General features: G+C 42.3%; 1 protein-coding gene across 3 annotated transcripts in view; it reads left to right on the top strand.

Moving 5' to 3' along the window:
• Nucleotides 1-17216, top strand: part of EPHA4 (EPH receptor A4) — a 105942-nt gene that overhangs the window by 65848 nt on the left and 22878 nt on the right. For all 3 annotated transcript variants that reach the window (XM_058844035.1, XM_058844034.1, XM_058844033.1), the window contains 3 exons: nucleotides 11822-11946; nucleotides 13127-13286; nucleotides 14333-14444. In XM_058844035.1, the coding sequence (XP_058700018.1) occupies nucleotides 11822-11946; nucleotides 13127-13286; nucleotides 14333-14444 (397 nt within the window). The remainder of the gene's footprint in view (nucleotides 1-11821; nucleotides 11947-13126; nucleotides 13287-14332; nucleotides 14445-17216) is intronic.

Here is a 17216-nt window from a genome sequence, read left to right as displayed (position 1 = left end):
AAAGTCGTGGTTTGGAAACCGGTGATAACAAAAGTTGATCATGGTTTTGTATTTACTTTTTTAAATGGAGTCAAAAGAGATGTAGGAAACTCAGGCGTTTGTATTTTATTCCTGTGGTCATTTGTATTTCAAACCATCCCTTATGGAAAAATCATACTGTTAATTTAAAAGGAAATGATAGCTTTTGTCTCAGCCTTCTGAACTGTTCCTGCAGAGTTTATTAGCACTTTTATCCCTGCTATCGAATTCTATCACCTAGTCTTAAAAAGACAATTGACTGATTCTGATTTTTTTATTAAATTCTTCTACTGCTCCATAAAATATCTTTGGTTTTGTCTGTATTAAAATCCTTTGAAAGTAACCATGGACTATTTCAGTCAGAAAAACCCTAAAACTGTAATGTGCTTCGGATATAAATGTCTTCCACAGATTACCAAAGGCTAAAAGGAAAGCACTGAAATTTTTAATTAGCTTTTTATTATTTTTAATTTTCTAAGTTGCCGCTAAGTGGTTGAATCAAGAGATAATAGAACAAGACAGTTTTGACTAAGCAAAATAGGAAAGTATTGTGGGCTGGAAGAGGTGTCTCGTATATGAATTGAGTTTTGTGTGCTGTCCCATTTATTTTAGCAAACAAATCAAGGCATGATCTGGAGACAACCCGCTACAAGGGCTCCCTGGGAAGATTGCGCTTGTCTCGGTAACAGACTGCATTCTTTAAATCTGTCCTCTGAATCAGCCCCAATTTATCTTTCCAGCATAAAAGGGAATGCAGATGGAGTAGCCGCAGCCTCCCTTATAGTTTATCAGGATATTGTGCATGCACATAAATAAGACAGAAAGTGACTGGAATATGTAAGTGGCTGAGTGTTAAATCCCATGTTTTTCAAGCCTGGGCATTCAGGGATGAGTCCTGGAGTAGCTGCAGGGATTTGTGGGCTCCCCATGACACTCCAGACAGGGGGTGCAGACCCAGTGGTGCCTTTGCAAGAGCCTCTTGGCTCTCACTGCTGCCTTTGCTGAAGGTTAAAGCTGCAATTGTGGAAGGACTGGGAAAAAACCATGTGAAAAGGGTGGATTGGCTCGAAAGGAGACTTCTCAGCATCGCTTGCACAAGTGGCATTGCGCTTTAACCAGAGAATATTTTTATTCATATTTGTTGCATTGACAAGCTGCAGGTTAGAGGGGCTCTGTAGCACAGGGTTTCCCTGGCTTTTTTTTGGTCTGAGTGATCATTAAGTGGAAGGTAGCAGCTTCACCTGGACTAAATGAGAAGATAATGAAGTATTTGGACCTTGATGACAAAAAAGAACTAAAACCGTAACAGTGAACCTTTCAGGGAGGAGAGAAGTAACACTGAAAAATACTTTGCGTGCTGTTGTGAGAAGCAATGATTTTTGAATCGCAGGTTTTGAAGGAAGATTGTTTTAACTTTCCTGTGCATATCCTGTGCAGGTCTCAGTTCCATGCTCCAGTACCCTTAGGAGCCCTGGCCACAGTGGGGAGGAAGGGCCTGCTGGAGAAATCATCTCAGGAGCTGGGGTGGGCTCCTCTCAGTGTCATCCTGAATATCCAGTGTCTGCTGGAATATGGGACTGGAAACCAAGGCCCAAACTCAGAATACAGACCAGTCTGTTTGACTGCTGCACAAATTATTGTTTTCATGGGCTTTTATTTGCCCAGACTGTAGCTCAGTACTCTTCCAGGACATAAATCTGGCTTGTCTTTGTACAGCTCAACATCCTCATAACCTCCCAAGGTTATTTTTTATTTTTTTTAAATTTATTTATTTATTTTCGGGATTGAAATTTTTCAGACTTTGTAATGGTGCTTGCAATGCACAGGAAACCAATTATTCTTTGGAGTGTTTTACACTGAGGCAGTCACCTTTAATATTTAATTGCTGATTCCACTTGGGGTTTTTCCAATTGACACAATTTTAAAACAAATAATGCCCTGGTTTTCAGTATCCAGCATAAAACCAAAATAATGAAACCCCTTTATAAGTTTAATTATGTGCCACCTATGATGTAATTGGCTACTGACATCATGAACTAAGATTTTAATTTTAAGGTTTATGTGTTTCAGGAAACTTAGGACTCTTCCCCAGCTTGTACCTCATCACTTTTTTTTTTTTTTTTAATGAATGGCAAACATAGGTAATTTTGCTTTTTGCAGCAACACTGTGTGCAGTTTTTTCTCTCTCATTGGGTCTATTAATGATTTTTAATTTCCTGAACAAATCTGCCCGTTGTGGGTGAAGGGGAAAGGGGGTTTAATTCAGTTCCAGTGCAAGAACCTGGTGGGAGAGCTCCAAGTGTGTGTTAAGTGTGCTGCAGTCTGATTCTCTGTGGTACTTCTGAGAAGACAGAGTATCTTTGTTCCCTGGAGAAGAGATACTTTGATGGGGGAGTATGGCAGAGTGTCTTGCAGCATCCTGGAAGAATGAGGATCTCCAAGTGCTGTCAGAGCAGTGTCCTTCACAAATTAACCTGAGCCCAGAAAACCCAAACCTTGATTCAGACTCAAGCATTTCTCAACAGCACAGCCAGAGACAGAGATCATATCATGTCAAATCCATCTAACCTTTGTACAGAAGGTACTTCACCAGAGTTCCAACTGAACGCTCTGCATATCAACTATAATTAAAATTTATAGCTTGTTCAGCTGAAATGTAAATATGTAAATGCAAACCTTCTGCACCATCCTCTTCTGTGTGATGGAGCTGAAACCAAATATGGCCGAAGTTCCTTACTTTGGTGGCTTTGAAACAATTCGTGCTCTCAAGTGTTAAGATGAGAATTGTGATTTTTATTGTTGAGTGAGTCCTGGGTTTGGATTCTGTTGGATGCTGCAGGCTCAGGAGGGCATGGTTAAAGCCCAGCCTGCAGTTGCTGTTGGAGCTGTGGATCACAGTGGAAGTAAAATGTTTATAATTTTATTACTTTTTCTTCCCCCAAGAATCTTGCCATTTCTGACTTTAGATGATTGATCTGAGAAACCCAAATGGCAAAGTCTAAGTCTCTGCTATTACTGAAGCACTTCAGAAGCCAGGATGAGGCAATGTGGCCAAATCTATTTATTAAAATAGTGAATGCTGCTTTAGCAGAATGAGTCATGCCATTTATTTATTTATTTATTTTGTTTAGAAGATACTTCAGTATTTGCAAGGCATCTAAGTGGCAAATAGGGCAGAGGCTTCTGTTTGTCTGGATTTTAAAAAGGCTTTTAAGCAGAACTTTTTGCAAAATCTAATATTCTTAATGTTGAAGGTAAGTGACAAAGGATGTTACTTAGCACACGTATATACATCATCTAGACATCCATATTTGAAATAAATAAAAGGTAACTGTATGAGAACCAAGGAGAGCAGCATTAGGAGATGTGTTGCCTTGGGTGCCAAATCACACATTTACCCCATAATGGATTAAACTTTATGCCATAACTGTTGGGGTAACCACATGCATGACTTGGTGGTAAGTATAAGAAAGGACCAGGGATCAGAAATGAGGATTTCTGTTGATAGATACAGACATGGGGCATCAGGTGAGAGCTGTCCTAAGCCCTGTGAGACAAAGGGGTGTCTCTTTGGGCTATTACTACAGCAGGGTCAATATTTTTTTATGTTGTTTTAGGGATTGTTAAAACACTGCTGTTAGAGGTTTGAAAGCTGCACACAACAAGTGGTTTTCAGAACACAGATACAGTAAGTTATTCTGTTGGTTCTGTACAATTTAAGAACAGCTCTTCCCTTCTTGTGTGTTGACTCATGATGTGTGTGCAAACATATCTTAAACTGTGGGCAGGAGGATGGCAAAATGAAGGAGGAGTAGCTGGATGGTTGTTTGACTTGAAGAAGGGCTTAGAGAATGGGATAGGGGTCTTATTTGAGGGAAAGTGGTGTTTCTTTAAGGGTAGCTTTGATTTCCTGGTGGAAGGGGCTGGGGGGGAGTGGAGTTCATTTAGAAAAGGCAGCTCAGCAGATCCTCCTCCTGTGCAGCAGTGCAAGGGTGAAAGACAGGCTGTTTCTGGGGGGGGTTTAGCTCTGGTGGCTACTTCTGGCTTCCTGGGAGGAACAGCAGGGCATGTGGGTGAGACAGAGATGCCCTGAGGGAAAGATGCCAAGTGGAGAATTTTGCTCCAGACTACTTATTTTGAACTGTTGTGGAATGCTCAATTTCCAGCATTATTACCTGCTTTAATAACTAGGGGTTATGGTCTCTAACTCCTCCTTTCACTCCCCCAGAGCCACTGTCCTCAGGGGTGCTGTACATTGTGTCACAGCATCAGGGGATTTCTGGTGCTCTGTGCTTGCTTGGAGCAGCATCTGAGAAGTAGGAGGATGAGTACAGCACATCCTTCCCACAAGGGTCCCACCCAAATTCAGGTCCAGGGGTCCTACCTCTAAGTGTGACAGCTCTGCCCCTCAGCAGTCTCTTTGTCTGGACTGCCTGGCCCATTTTTTCTGCTTCTCTCAAGCCAATATAATGCAGTAGAACATCAGCGTTGGCTTCTTTAGGCTACAAAATTTATTGTTGTTTATACTGGGTCAGATTCCAAGCTCAACTAGAGGGAAGAGTAACTGCAATGTGACCTGCTTTGTGACCAGCGGCTCCAAACCTGCTCAGGTCAGACAGCTGCTGACTAATTCCCCATCTTAACAAATTACTTATAGCTCTAGAGTTTCTAGAGCAACTCACAGCTCAAAGTATGTTCACCCTTCCGTGTTAATCATTCCAGCATTTAGAAATGTTTTGGTGCTGGGGTTTTTAAGTGGTTGTGATGTTCAGATAGATTTTTATAAATTGCCTTCCAACTGAAAGGCTTGTTTTCCTGTTTGCTTTAAACTGGCATTCGTGCATACAGGAAATACACGGTATTCTGCCATGTTTCTGTTGGCAACTATTAAGTTATCCTTGTCAGAACATGCCAACAGGATTTCTTAGCAAGCTAGCAGAAAGAAAACAAGTAGTTTTCAGACGAAACAGACCCCATGCTTGAGTTGTAATACATATCTCTTGCTAAATGCTATGTAGATTCTATAATCTTTTGGTTTCAGGCAATCTTTGGGATTATAGGTTGCAGATTTAGATCTTTGGAGTAATTCCAGACCTGCATTGCATAAGCTGACATCATTATTTGGCCTTCAAATTTGGAGGAATCACTACCTGAAAATAACGTCCTGCTGTCAAGAGCTGGCCCTCTCTGGTCACCAGAACAGCCCATCTCCTGGACTTGCAAAATCTTCTTCATCCTCTCTTCATTTCTGATGTAAACCACAGGGAACTGTGGTCACATCTCAGTTCCTATAATAGTTTTGATGTAAATTAGAGCAGTTCTGGTATGTTGAAGTAATCTGTGCTGAAAGTTACACAGAACTGGATGTGCAGCCCAGAAAATACACAGGCTCTTTGTAGATCCTCAGCAGCCACTGCAAGTCGCCAAGAAATGAAGCTGGACTTAGGTGGTAGAAGTACAGCACTCTAATAATCCTCAACTACTACTATTTGTTGCTGCTGAGAGCCTGGGTTTTCCTTCAAGCTTTTGATTTGATGCAAGTCAGAGCCAGCTTTTGTGGTTTGGCAAGATTTGCAGCACAGGTTCTTCTGGGAGAGGCAAAAAATGAAAACTTTAAAACAGAGGAAATGTTTAAAACATAATAATACCGTGTTAACAGTCTTTTAAATCTCATTTTCTAGCCCCTTTCTTTATGAACACATCATTACAAACAATTGATGTGATCTGGTCCCTAGGTTTGAGAGCCTGTCACTTGTTTTCCTCAGAGGTCTGTGACTGGGTTGCAGAGCCTGGAAAGTAGGGGAAGATCACTTGTGCCTGTTATTTTTGGAATTCCAGTGAGAATATCCTGTGGCCAAGTTGGTGCTTTCCCTCAGCAGTGTAATTCCTTGCAACAAGGAGGGAAGGTTGAGTTCAGCAGCATTAGGGCTGGTTAAAGGGATTGGGAGAAAGAGGCCAAGCTGAGCTGTCACACCGCTTCTCACTGCGCCGGCCAGGATTTTCACGTGTGGGTGGATAACCTTGGGCGCTTTACTCCACAGGCGGAGATTTAAAGCCTTTGCTTTAAACGCTAAAAGCATGAAAATGCTGGCCTGAATCTTGGCGTGTCTCACTCTCCAAGCTGGGAGGTGTTCCTCGCCAGTCGTCATTCCTGGGGGAAGGAGAGGCAGACGGTGGGAAGACAGAGGACTCGGGAATGTCTTGGGAAGCTTCCAATGGCTTGGTTGAGCAATCAGGCCTCTAGATCCTTGTCCAAGTCCTAACATGGTCCAATCATCACTACTACAAATGTTTGCTCCACTTTTACAGAGGCAATAATGAAAAAAGCCCCAAATATGCATGTGGTTAGTTTTTAAAGCGCACAGGCAGCCCACAGACTCTGGCAGGTCCCGCGGAGAAGGCGTAGCTGTCATGCTGACAGTGAGGAACGGGAATGCCAGACTCCAGCTTGGCTCCTCAGATGTGCACAGACATCTAATCTGGGAGTGCACATTGCCTCACACATGTGAGGAGCCTTTCCTGGCTGCTCCTGATGGACATACATGGCTTCTACATATGTTTTGCACATGTTTGGAACTGTGGTCATGCTAAAATGTTTTCTGGTCCTGGTGAGGCCACATCTGGAGCGCTGCGTCCAGTTCTGGGCTCCTCAGTACAAAAATGAAAAGGAGCAACTGGAGAGGATCCAGTGGATGCCACAAAGAAGATGAGGGGTCTGCAGCATCTCTCTTTTGGAGAGAGACTGTGAGATCTGGGCCTGCTTAGTCTGGAGAAGAGAAGACTGAGATCTCATTAATGCAATAATGAGATCTCGAAGGGATGCCAAGAGGATGGTGCCAGGCTCTTTTCAGCGGTGCCCAGTGATGGGACAAGGACCAATGGCCATAAACTAAAACATAAGAAGTTCCTCAGCATGAGGAAGAGCAGCACTGGAACAGCTCCCCAGGGAGGTCATGGAGTCTCCCCTTCTGGAGACATTCCAAACCCATTTGGATTAATTTCTGTGTAACCCGCCCAGGTGACCCTGCTTTGGCAGGAGATTGGACTGGATGATCTCCAGAGGTCCCTTCCAACCTTAACAATTCTGTGATTCTGTGGAAGAGAACTGCCTTCTTTTTACTTTATTCTGGTACATGTAAATAAAGAGGGTTGGACATTTCTCTCTTCCCTCGTTTTGAAGTCAGTGTGGTAGTCAATTAAAATGCCCTCCTACATGAATAAAATGATCAGAATCTGGCCCAGAGCATTTTTTTTCTTTTCCTGCTGTGAGATTATTTACTAATATAATTTACAAAATCTCATGTAAATGCCCACAGTGTTACAAGGTAGATAGTCAAAGAGAAAACCTGAAATGTGCAAGGTTCCCTTAAATATTGCGTGCTAATCAAGAGAAGATTTTTTTAATGGAAGACCTTTAATTTTCTTGTTTTGATTTCTAAGAGGACTTTTCTTCAGTGTTAGATTCTCAGAAATATTTTCTTTTTTTTTTTTTTTTTTTTTTTTTTTATTTAAAGTAATTAATAGTGGAGCAGGCTTTTAGTATCTACCCTGGAAGGTAAAAACCCTTAATCACAGTAACATCATTAGTGCTTTCAAGCATTTAATTTTGATGCTTGACAAAGCGCATAGCCATTGATAAGAACAAATAAGTGTTGTGTGCAATTGAGGGAATAAAGAAAAGCATGAAAACCCCTAAGCTTCAAGTAATTAAATTTAAATATGTTATTTGAATTTAGCTGAGATAATGTACAAACTGTGGGTATATTTTTCAGTCAGTGAAAGACCCCTTGAGTAAACATGATCCATTTAAATTCAAATCATGGGGAGTGGAAAGTAAACCCTGCTGTGGGTAAGAAGGCATCTTCAATAAAACACTGGGCATTGTGTATCTTTGATATCCGAGTACTCATGTGCTGTAGTTTTATAAAGGGCTGTTTTCACTCATGGATGCCTACATGCCAGAGCCTTTATTGCATCTATTTATTTCCTGTTTTTTTCCCTCTTTCCATTCCCCCCACCCCTCCTAATTTGAACCAGTAATGAAAAACTGACACTCTGCCTCTGCCATCCTTTAAAGTGCCTCAAAACTGCTACAATTCAGCACTTGCTAGCCTTGGGATATGGCTTTATGGCATTTGGGTGAAGTTTTTGTAGTACATCTGTGCTCTTTCTCTCTCTGTAGGCTGCAAGCTCAGAACTGAGGTAATAAAACTACTAGTAGGTGTTTAATGGCAGGTTATTGAGGAAGTAGATGAAAGAAAATTGCAACATTCACATCAGTAGGGAGTGGGATTTTTAAGGGAGAGGAACTGCTGAGCTTTGAACTCAGGAAAGTTACACTTGGTGCTTTTGTTCAAGGGGAGACCCCTTTTTAGACACCAAAATACCTAATTCTGTGAAATGGGCTGTTCTGGTGGAATTGGTGCTTGGTATGTGCAGTCTGTGCACGTGTGGCAGGAAGCTTGCTGGTGTGAGCAGTGATGACTGAGGAGTCATTGCTTATTGCTCCTTTCCAAACACAAGGGAGCAGGATGGAGGAAAGCGCTAAAAGTGAAGCAAAAAGTGATCTCCTGCCCCCTTCCATAAGGGAAATCTGATGGGATCTTACTGTGAACATCTTAATTGTGTATGATATTCTCTTTGGTCAAGCTGTCCTCAATGTGTTCTATGTAGGAATGTGTGCATCTAATGAACAGTTAGCCCACGCACATAGAAGAGAATATTCTGTCTTTTATTCTGCTTGTGATCAAAGCATCATTTTACAATGCTACATGTTTATCTTCACATCATCCCTAAGAGGCAATTTAAAGGCAAAAGGCAGAAGAACAAAGAATGTAAATATTTTGCACAAGCTCACTCAGAAGGCTGTGTTTGCTGCCTGGAGTGCCGTGTTGAGCTGGCAGAGCTGAGGTCCTCTTTGTCCTGGACAATATTGACCAGACTCTTACGCTCTTTGGTAATACACATGCAAGGAGAAACTCTTGTTCTTTCAGGAGTCCAGTCTTTCAGGTCAGATGGTGGATCCTGAAAAACAAGGGGAAAAAAACAACCTGATTTGTAGGGCTACTTGCAGAAATAAAAGGGAACTGGTAACTGAGGATTGTATCCATGCAGTGGGATAACCATAGCCCCCTGTGGTACTGGGTCCAGTTCCTCAAGGTCCTCAGAGTTTCAGCTCACCATCCTACTGCATAGACCATTGTAGGTCTGTGCTGCAGGGACATCACTCCTGAAGAGCTTCTTGCAGTTCTGTAGTTGGACCTTGGCATTCTTTATAGCATAAGGAGAGGCAGGATGTGCAGTTAAAACAAAGTCAGGAACAAATGGCTCATCTGCAGAATCCAGGACAAAAGAAGATACTAAAAGGATGAATTTGCATATAAAGGGCAGGAAGGAAAAGATAGGGCCATTCTTAAAAGTGTAAGGCGTAAGGAAGGAATTGATGTACAAGTCCTTTCTGTGTCCTGGAGGCCGGGAGCATGTTGGTTATTCCGGTGTGGTGTAGTGCCTGAGATCAGCTGCCCATTTTTGGGAGACGTGAGCAAGCACTTGTTAAGCTATATAAAGCTGACAGTCTTTCACAAGAAGGCTTAGTTAATATAAATTCTTCTGCTGCAAATAGCCATTTTACAACAGAGAAGAAACGTGTTTTCATACAGCACTTACCAGCCCAATATTGAAGGACTCACTAAAATTCCATTATAGATGCCCGCTGAAATGAAATGGGAAACCAAAGAGGTTAAAGAGAGGATACAGGAAAGAAAGTGAACTTTCTCTCTACAGTTCTTGAGGTCAGACCAGCATAAGTGACAGATTCTCAGTAAAAAGAATTGCTTGTCTGCCCTGCATGAGGCAGCGATTAACTAAGCAGATTTCTCTCCGCTTGGTTTATCAGTAATGGCGTGTGCGTGTGTGTTTTAGGGTAACAAATCCGATTTCTAATTTATTAGCTGAACAGTATTCTTATTGCAGAGGGGAATTAAAAGAAGGTTTGAGTCTCTCTTGAGGAAGTGTGAGGTTATTAAGCAAGTTTGTAGTCGTGCCACAGATATAATTTGATGGAACACACCTGGATCCTCCCTGTTGGCTGTGTTTATAGTCTCCTCTGTCATTCAGTATTTGCCTTTGCCTGTGAGAGACAGACAAGGAAAAAAGAGATAAAGGTTTTGGAGGCATTTCTAACAGAGATGCCAAACTGTCAAATAGTAAATCAGGAAGCAGCTCCCTGATGGTTTCACATCAAGAGGAGACACCCTTTTGTGACTGCAGCATCTACCAGTTATTTTCACTTCCATCAGAACTGTCTGATATGGTCAAGTAGGTTTGAGACTTTTAACATTCAATTTTCCTTTCATTTATAGTGACTGTTTTATTTATTTGCCTTTCTTGGTAGTTTTCAAGGATACCTGTTTCAAGGATACTTTTAACTTTATAGCATTTTCATGGATCATCATCCCAAAGTTAAAGGTAGAAAAAGAAACAAAAAGAAAGGGAAATGGGGAAAAAAGAGCAGCTACAGCATCAGGAGACAAAAGAAGAAATATATTCAATTTAGGAAGACCTCTAATCTCTGGTTATACAGGACAGCTTTGTTAGATAAGATTAAAAATTTCATGAATGTCCCTTTTTATCCCTGGAGACTTCGCCATTTATACCAGCTATTGTCAGCATCAAAAGAGCTTGATAACAGCTGGCTAGAGATGTGACCACACAGCAACACAACAGCAAGAAAGGGGCAGCCGGGTTCATAAATCTTCAGAAAACCCGTTCCTCAGCGCAGCCATGAATCTGCTGCAAGCACAGGCAAAGGGAGAAGGCATTGTCCTCCAGCCAGTCAGAAACCTGAACTTCAGCATTAGCAGGGGCTCTTTAGACAGTGCACGGTGCACAAAGAGATGTTTTCCATTATCTTCTTCATTGCAGCCTTTATTACTGACACAGATACAGTTTAAAGGGCCTTGGAGTTTAGCTTGTTGCTAGGTAGAGTTTTTCCAAAAATGCTGCAGCCCTTACCCTTGGTGGTGCAATCCTGCTCTCTCTGTTCATGGCATCAATGCAGCGCCACACAGGACAGGGTCAGGAGATGCCATTTGGGCACACAGAGGACCAGTCTCTGGTATCCTTTGGCTGGGAAGGAGCTAGCACAGGCAGAATCTGGCCCTTGGCCATTTTCCAGGGACTGCTCACGGATTTGGGCATAAACAGGGCAAGTTAGGAGGCACAAATTGGCTCAGACTCTTGAAATACAAGTTTCCTGGTTTTAATGGGAGGGCCCAAATTCATACGTATTCAGCTTTACTCTGGCCTTACTTAATTCAGTGGCAATATTTTCTCAGCTTTAGAGAAAACCAGACTGGAACCTCAGGAACTTCATAGTTCTTTTAAAGTAAATAGCAAATGGAATAACATCAGTTAATTTTAGGAGATGGAAGAAGAGAACGACTGTGGGCTAAAATGACACGGGACAAAAGCAAGAGATCCTTGTAGTACCATGATCTCTTATGAAGGTTTTTACCTGGGCATCATGAATATTGCAGTGTTTAGACAACTGTGTTGTTACTTCAAAGACCACCTATCTTGTACTGTCCAGCATTCAAGCCCAATCTTTCTTAGAGATGATGAAATGTAATTTTGGTAGAAAAAACAGGAAAATTTTTTAATGCTTTTAATTTCCCCCACCCGCCAAGAAAAACATGGTTTCTGGAAGTGCTCATGTTGTGAAAGCTACAACTAAAAATACATGTTCCTCATTAAAATTAAACTATTGCTTATAATGTTTTTGTTTTTTTTTTTCTTCTGGCAGCTCCATCCCCGATTGCATTGATCCAGGCTAAGGAAATAACAAGGCACAGCGTTGCCTTGGCTTGGCTGGAGCCTGACAGGCCAAATGGAGTCATCCTGGAGTATGAGGTCAAATACTATGAAAAGGTACTGCTTAAAAATGGGCATGTAAGGAGTTCCCTTTGGGCTTGGGCAGAGCTTTTTTACTTCATTCCCTGCGGTTTATTTCCAGATGGGATTCCATCATTTGAAACCAAATAGATTCAGTTTAATAAAATCCAATTAAGGATTTCATGCACTTGAATGGTTGCTTGAACGAGTAAGACTCATAGGCTGTTCCTGCTGTATGGTATGAGTTTATTTTGTTATTCTTTCCTACCTAGAAACTGAGCTTTTATAGCTATCACATTTATAATGAGAGTCAATAATGTTGGGCAGAAGTGAGACATTAGCTTTACTTCATAGACAGAAGTATAATAATGAGGAATGTAACAGAGTCATAATAATAAGATCTGTTTGCTGACAGCTTCTGCTTCGAGTGATAGTGTGGACTGGCTGGCTTTTAATAGAGAATAAGGAGAGAAAATTAGATTCTTCATACTTTCAGAGTTAGAGGGAGATGTTATTCCTTCAAATAACTTCTCAAGTAGGGAATTATGAAAAGAGCTATTTTCTTTGAAGGCTCTCTGCAAAAATGAACAATTACCTACTCTTGGTTGTGTGTGCTGTCTCTCTCATGCACATGCATACTTTTAATTTTTTTATTAAATCACTTGCTTCCCACATATAGAAAAAGGCATCTGATTTGCAGGGAAGCTAGATTATTACATTTTCTGATAGATTTTCCAGCCAGACAAAAATAGAATAATTTTTAATAATGTACTCTCTGGAAGGCGTTTTGGAAGTCTTTTTCGTTTTTAAAATATTTTTATCATTTTTTTTTTATATGGCTTCTGGCTGATAGGAAGAAAAAGAAAGTGCCAGCATGTGTGAGTAAAATGTGCTTGTTCATCAAGAGGATCCTATTTGAATGCTTGGCTGTTTTCCAAAGGTTTTCATTGTGTGACTTCTTAAATAATCAGTGATATATGAGCACCATACCTAGTGCTTCATCCTCCTTTTTTGGCTTGCTCAGAGCCCGGTGCAGCACACAGTGCTAGGGGGATTGAGCAAGGCCAGCAGCAGGAGCCCTCAGGATGTATTTTGAGAATTCCATAGCTGTTACTCATCATCTTTCATCAGGAAAGTTTTGGCAAGGCAGTGGGGTTCCAGGTTCACGGTGCAGGGAGGCATTTTCACTCCACCATGCTGTGTTCTGTGTTGGCAGGACCAGAACGAGCGCAGCTACCGCATCGTGAAAACGGCCTCCAGGAACACTGACATCAAAGGCCTCAACCCCCTGACCTCCTACGTGTTCCACGTGCGGGCCAGGACAGCAGCAGGCTATGGAGACTTCAGTGGGCCCTTCGAGTTCACCACTAACACAGGTAATGACATTCCCCCTGAATTCTTGTGCTTCTCCTCGAGCAGGGAGTGCAGATATAACCGGGCTGTGTGCTGGGAGTTTCCCGTCGGATGCTCACTGTGGTGTGTCTGCTCTGAGAAAATGTTCCTCCTGGGCTGTTAGTGATGCTGTGAAGCTGACCCAAGACATCTATTTGGCTGTGCTGTGTTGTAGATTCTAGCAGTGACAGTACTTCTCTGCAGCATAAGGAAACAGGCACCCCATAAACCCTTGGAAACCACTGATGCTTGAGAGATTTTGTCTTCTGTAAAAGTAGACGTTTGCACGTCTCTGGAATATCTTATTTCAATGAGAATAGAGCCCTGTTACTCCCCTTTACAAGCTATCAACATAGATCAGTTAGGTGTCCTACATCAGCTCCCATATTTGCACTTTTCCTTAGACAGTTCTATAAAGACAAGAATGTTCAAACTACATTGTCAGTAGGGCTTTTCACTTTGCTCAAGGAAACATGCAGATTTAGCCCTCAAAATGTTTGCTTTTCAGTGGCAGAAAGGCACTGTGACCAAGCCTATTTTATTTTGGACATACAGGTCTCCTTAAATCAAGTGAAGGTCATGCCAGTTAGTGGCAATATCATTCAGGATGTTAACAACTGAAAACAATCCATCAGGAGGAGAGTAGACATTTTAAAATAACTTACTCTCCCACTGTCAGTTGTGATCATCTGGCCCCCCTGAGAGAAAAAGAAGGAGGAAAGAAGTGTGGAAAGCAATTAGAAAGGCAAAAAAATTAGTCATTATATCCTCTGAGCAGCAGTGGAGGGGAGAAGGAGAGGGAGTCCTTGTTCCTGGTGAGCTGAAGTTCCCCAAATCATTTTCAAGCATCATGTCTTCAGCTCATTAGCATCCTATTGGAAAATTGTGTCAAATGACTATATAATAAAGGCCTGAAAGTAGATTTGAGTGCTACTCTAAAATGCCTTCACAAGCCAAAAAGCTCATTGAGTGCTACCTAGGTTGATTTTCTGAGGTTGTCTGACACAAATGCTCTCTTTTCTGTTTTCAGTTCCTTCCCCCATCATTGGCGATGGTACCAATCCCACAGTGCTTCTTGTTTCAGTGGCTGGCAGTGTTGTTCTTGTGGTCATTCTCATTGCAGCCTTTGTCATCAGCAGGAGGTAAGAACTTAAGCTTCTCTCTCCCTCTCTCTCTTTCATCAGGGAGCTTTTTGTCTCCTCCAAACAAAGCTAAATTCTTGATTAGCATCATAAACAGTACATTTGCATTACAAGCCTTCTCCCGTGTAGCTTTGATCTTCTCGACATTAGTACCAAGCAGCATGTGATGTAATGGCAATAGTTCCAGCTCTATTTGCCCTTCAAATGCAAAGCTGATTCCAATAACTGGCATTGAGAAGCAAGCCAGCTAGAGATTTGTGGTTAGTGCAATTTAAAGTTAGGTTTAATGGGTATGGGTACAGTAGATTTTCTTGGACTGACTCCTGGTAGACAGGGAATAAACAATGGCAGTTTTGTTAACTAAGCCATCAGACTGCGATGCTGGTCATTTTTGTGTTAATCTATGAGTCTGTACTAGTCCTTCCTGTGTGAGGGGATGTGACTGTAAAATGGAAGCCAGTCATTCAGCATCAGATGCAGTAACACAGCAGAATTGGATAGATGGCCATTTCATTGATGCAGCACCATAATCTCCCATCAAGTGCTTTTTCATTCTCCCAAATTCAACCCAGGCATCAGGAACAATCCTGTGAGTGGGAGGACAGTGTGGCAGAAACACAGTGTGAGTGTTTCTGTCTTCATCTTTGTGTTCAATCTCATTTAAAAAGATCAGCATGATCTTGCTTCAGTGTAATTTTGAGATAAAAGTGGTTGTATCGTTACTGCATCTGAAGCCTGGGATCTGAGGGATGCACATTTTGTCGGTGTCTGTTGGTCAGTTTAATGGCATCAGCTGTAAATGTGCTCAAACCCCTCTTCATTTGCTCTCTTTAAATTGTCCTAGAGATCAGTTAAGTGACTATGATTGTAGTATCTGGAAAGTAGACATGCATTGTGATGGCTTTCTGTGGGTGTTCAACTCAAAGCCTCCATGCTGCCAAGAGGAAAGAAGAGCAGAACATATGAAAATGTGGTGTGGAGAGACAGGTTTATTAAAAGCCATTGCAACACAAAATAGCATCACTGAGCTTGATGACTTAATCTCCTCTCCGCTTTTATTGATCACTTTATTATTTAAGGTAGGATTGATAGCAGGATACATTGGATTTCTAATTATGAGTCGCCACCTTGGAGAATTGAGCCTGTCGAGCTGCTTTGAGATGATTCCTTTCCCTTCTCCCCCTATAAAAAAATGTCTCTTCCCAAGGCTGATAAACACAGCTTGGTGATTGGCCCTCAATGGATCACTCCTTAGAAAATGAACTGTCAACCCCTTGCCCTGGTATTGATTCTCCTTAGGATCGGCCATAAAGCTGTCAGAGGAGAGGCTGCCTGGAGCCAGGTGCTGACAGACCTGCTGGGCTCACTCAGCTCTGCTCAGGGTTGTCTGCTCGCTGCTCTCGGCCCACCAGTGTGCAGAAACACAAAGGAGCACAGAGCAGGTGGGCAGCAGGGATAAAAGCCCTGTCCAGGCACTGGTGGCAGTGAGATAAAAGCATCCTGGTGGCCATGGGCTCAGGAATGTCCTGTGGCTCTGCACTGGTATCTCTCAGAGAGGCCATGGAAGGGGAAAGACAGAGCAAGATGAATGAAATATTAGGACAGTGAAACTACTCTGTGCATAGTAATATGTGGTGGCTTGCTAATTAATAGCCCTCAATACCCAGCTCTCCAGTAGCTGGAAGTAGCTCTCAATAAACAGAATCTACTTTAACATTCAGTTACTCTAATGATTTTAACCACTATCACAGTGTCATTTAGAGGTGTGGACTTCAGGGATATTTCATGATGTTCCTATGCCAGCAGAAGTTAATAGCAAAATAATTATACTTTGTTCCAAAATTACTTCAGATGAGAAAAAGCTTTTCTGTCCAGACAGTCCCCATGAGAAGATTTTGTAATCTAACCATGACCTGAAAGTCATGTTTGTACAATCAAATGTGTGCTTTGGCCTGCAGACACGGCCTCTCTGCATCCATGAGCCAAATGTGGGAACTGGGCATATGCTGTGGGTGCCTGTTTTTGAACACTGGGTTATTACTGGTAATTCAGCCTTGTGCTTTTGTCAAGATATTGTTCAAATCCCTAAGTTCGTCTTTACAGCAGAATTAGTCAAAGAACTTTGCCTTCAGGCAGCTCGAGCTGTTTGGCTCTGTCCTGCGACACGAGGACCAGTCTGCCTAATGTTCATTGAAACTTCCTGGGGTATGGATGGGGACATCCATGGAGCAGCGGGCAGGACATGGCCTGGGTGTTCCTAAACCCTGCTCTGAAGAAATGCTGAGGGAAATTGCAGCATCTCAAAATGAGTGGTAAAGGATTCGGGGAAGTGTAAAAAACACAGAGAGAGAGACATCTTCTAAAAAGGCTTGTGTGGAGTAAGATGGTCTGACCAAATCCTCTGGTCATCTGAAAGGTTCTCTCAGAAATTCTTCCAGCTGATAGGTTGGTTTATCTTTGCTCTGCTGACACATTTGCCCACCTTTTGCCAGTGGAGCTGGAGCAGGTGCTCCCCCAGCCCCTCTTTGTGTGGGAAGGAGGAGATGCGAGCAGGGCATGGCAATCAGGTCCTGCTGTTTCACCTCAGTGCCTGCTAATTCCCCCTGCTGTTAACTCCTCTTCATCACCAGCCCCACCTGTAGCTCTGCCTGTCTCTGACCGCTGCAGTTCCTGAAAGCTTCTGTGTTCTTTTCCTGAATGCTGGCTCCTTAATCAGCAGTGCCAAAATCCCTGTAATTAGGGGATTCAGGTCTGTGACAAAGGCTCCCTTCT

This window comes from Poecile atricapillus, chromosome 8 (genome assembly GCF_030490865.1).
Source record: "Poecile atricapillus isolate bPoeAtr1 chromosome 8, bPoeAtr1.hap1, whole genome shotgun sequence".
Taxonomy (NCBI): domain Eukaryota; kingdom Metazoa; phylum Chordata; class Aves; order Passeriformes; family Paridae; genus Poecile; species Poecile atricapillus.
This window is presented reverse-complemented; position numbering and strand designations above follow the sequence as displayed.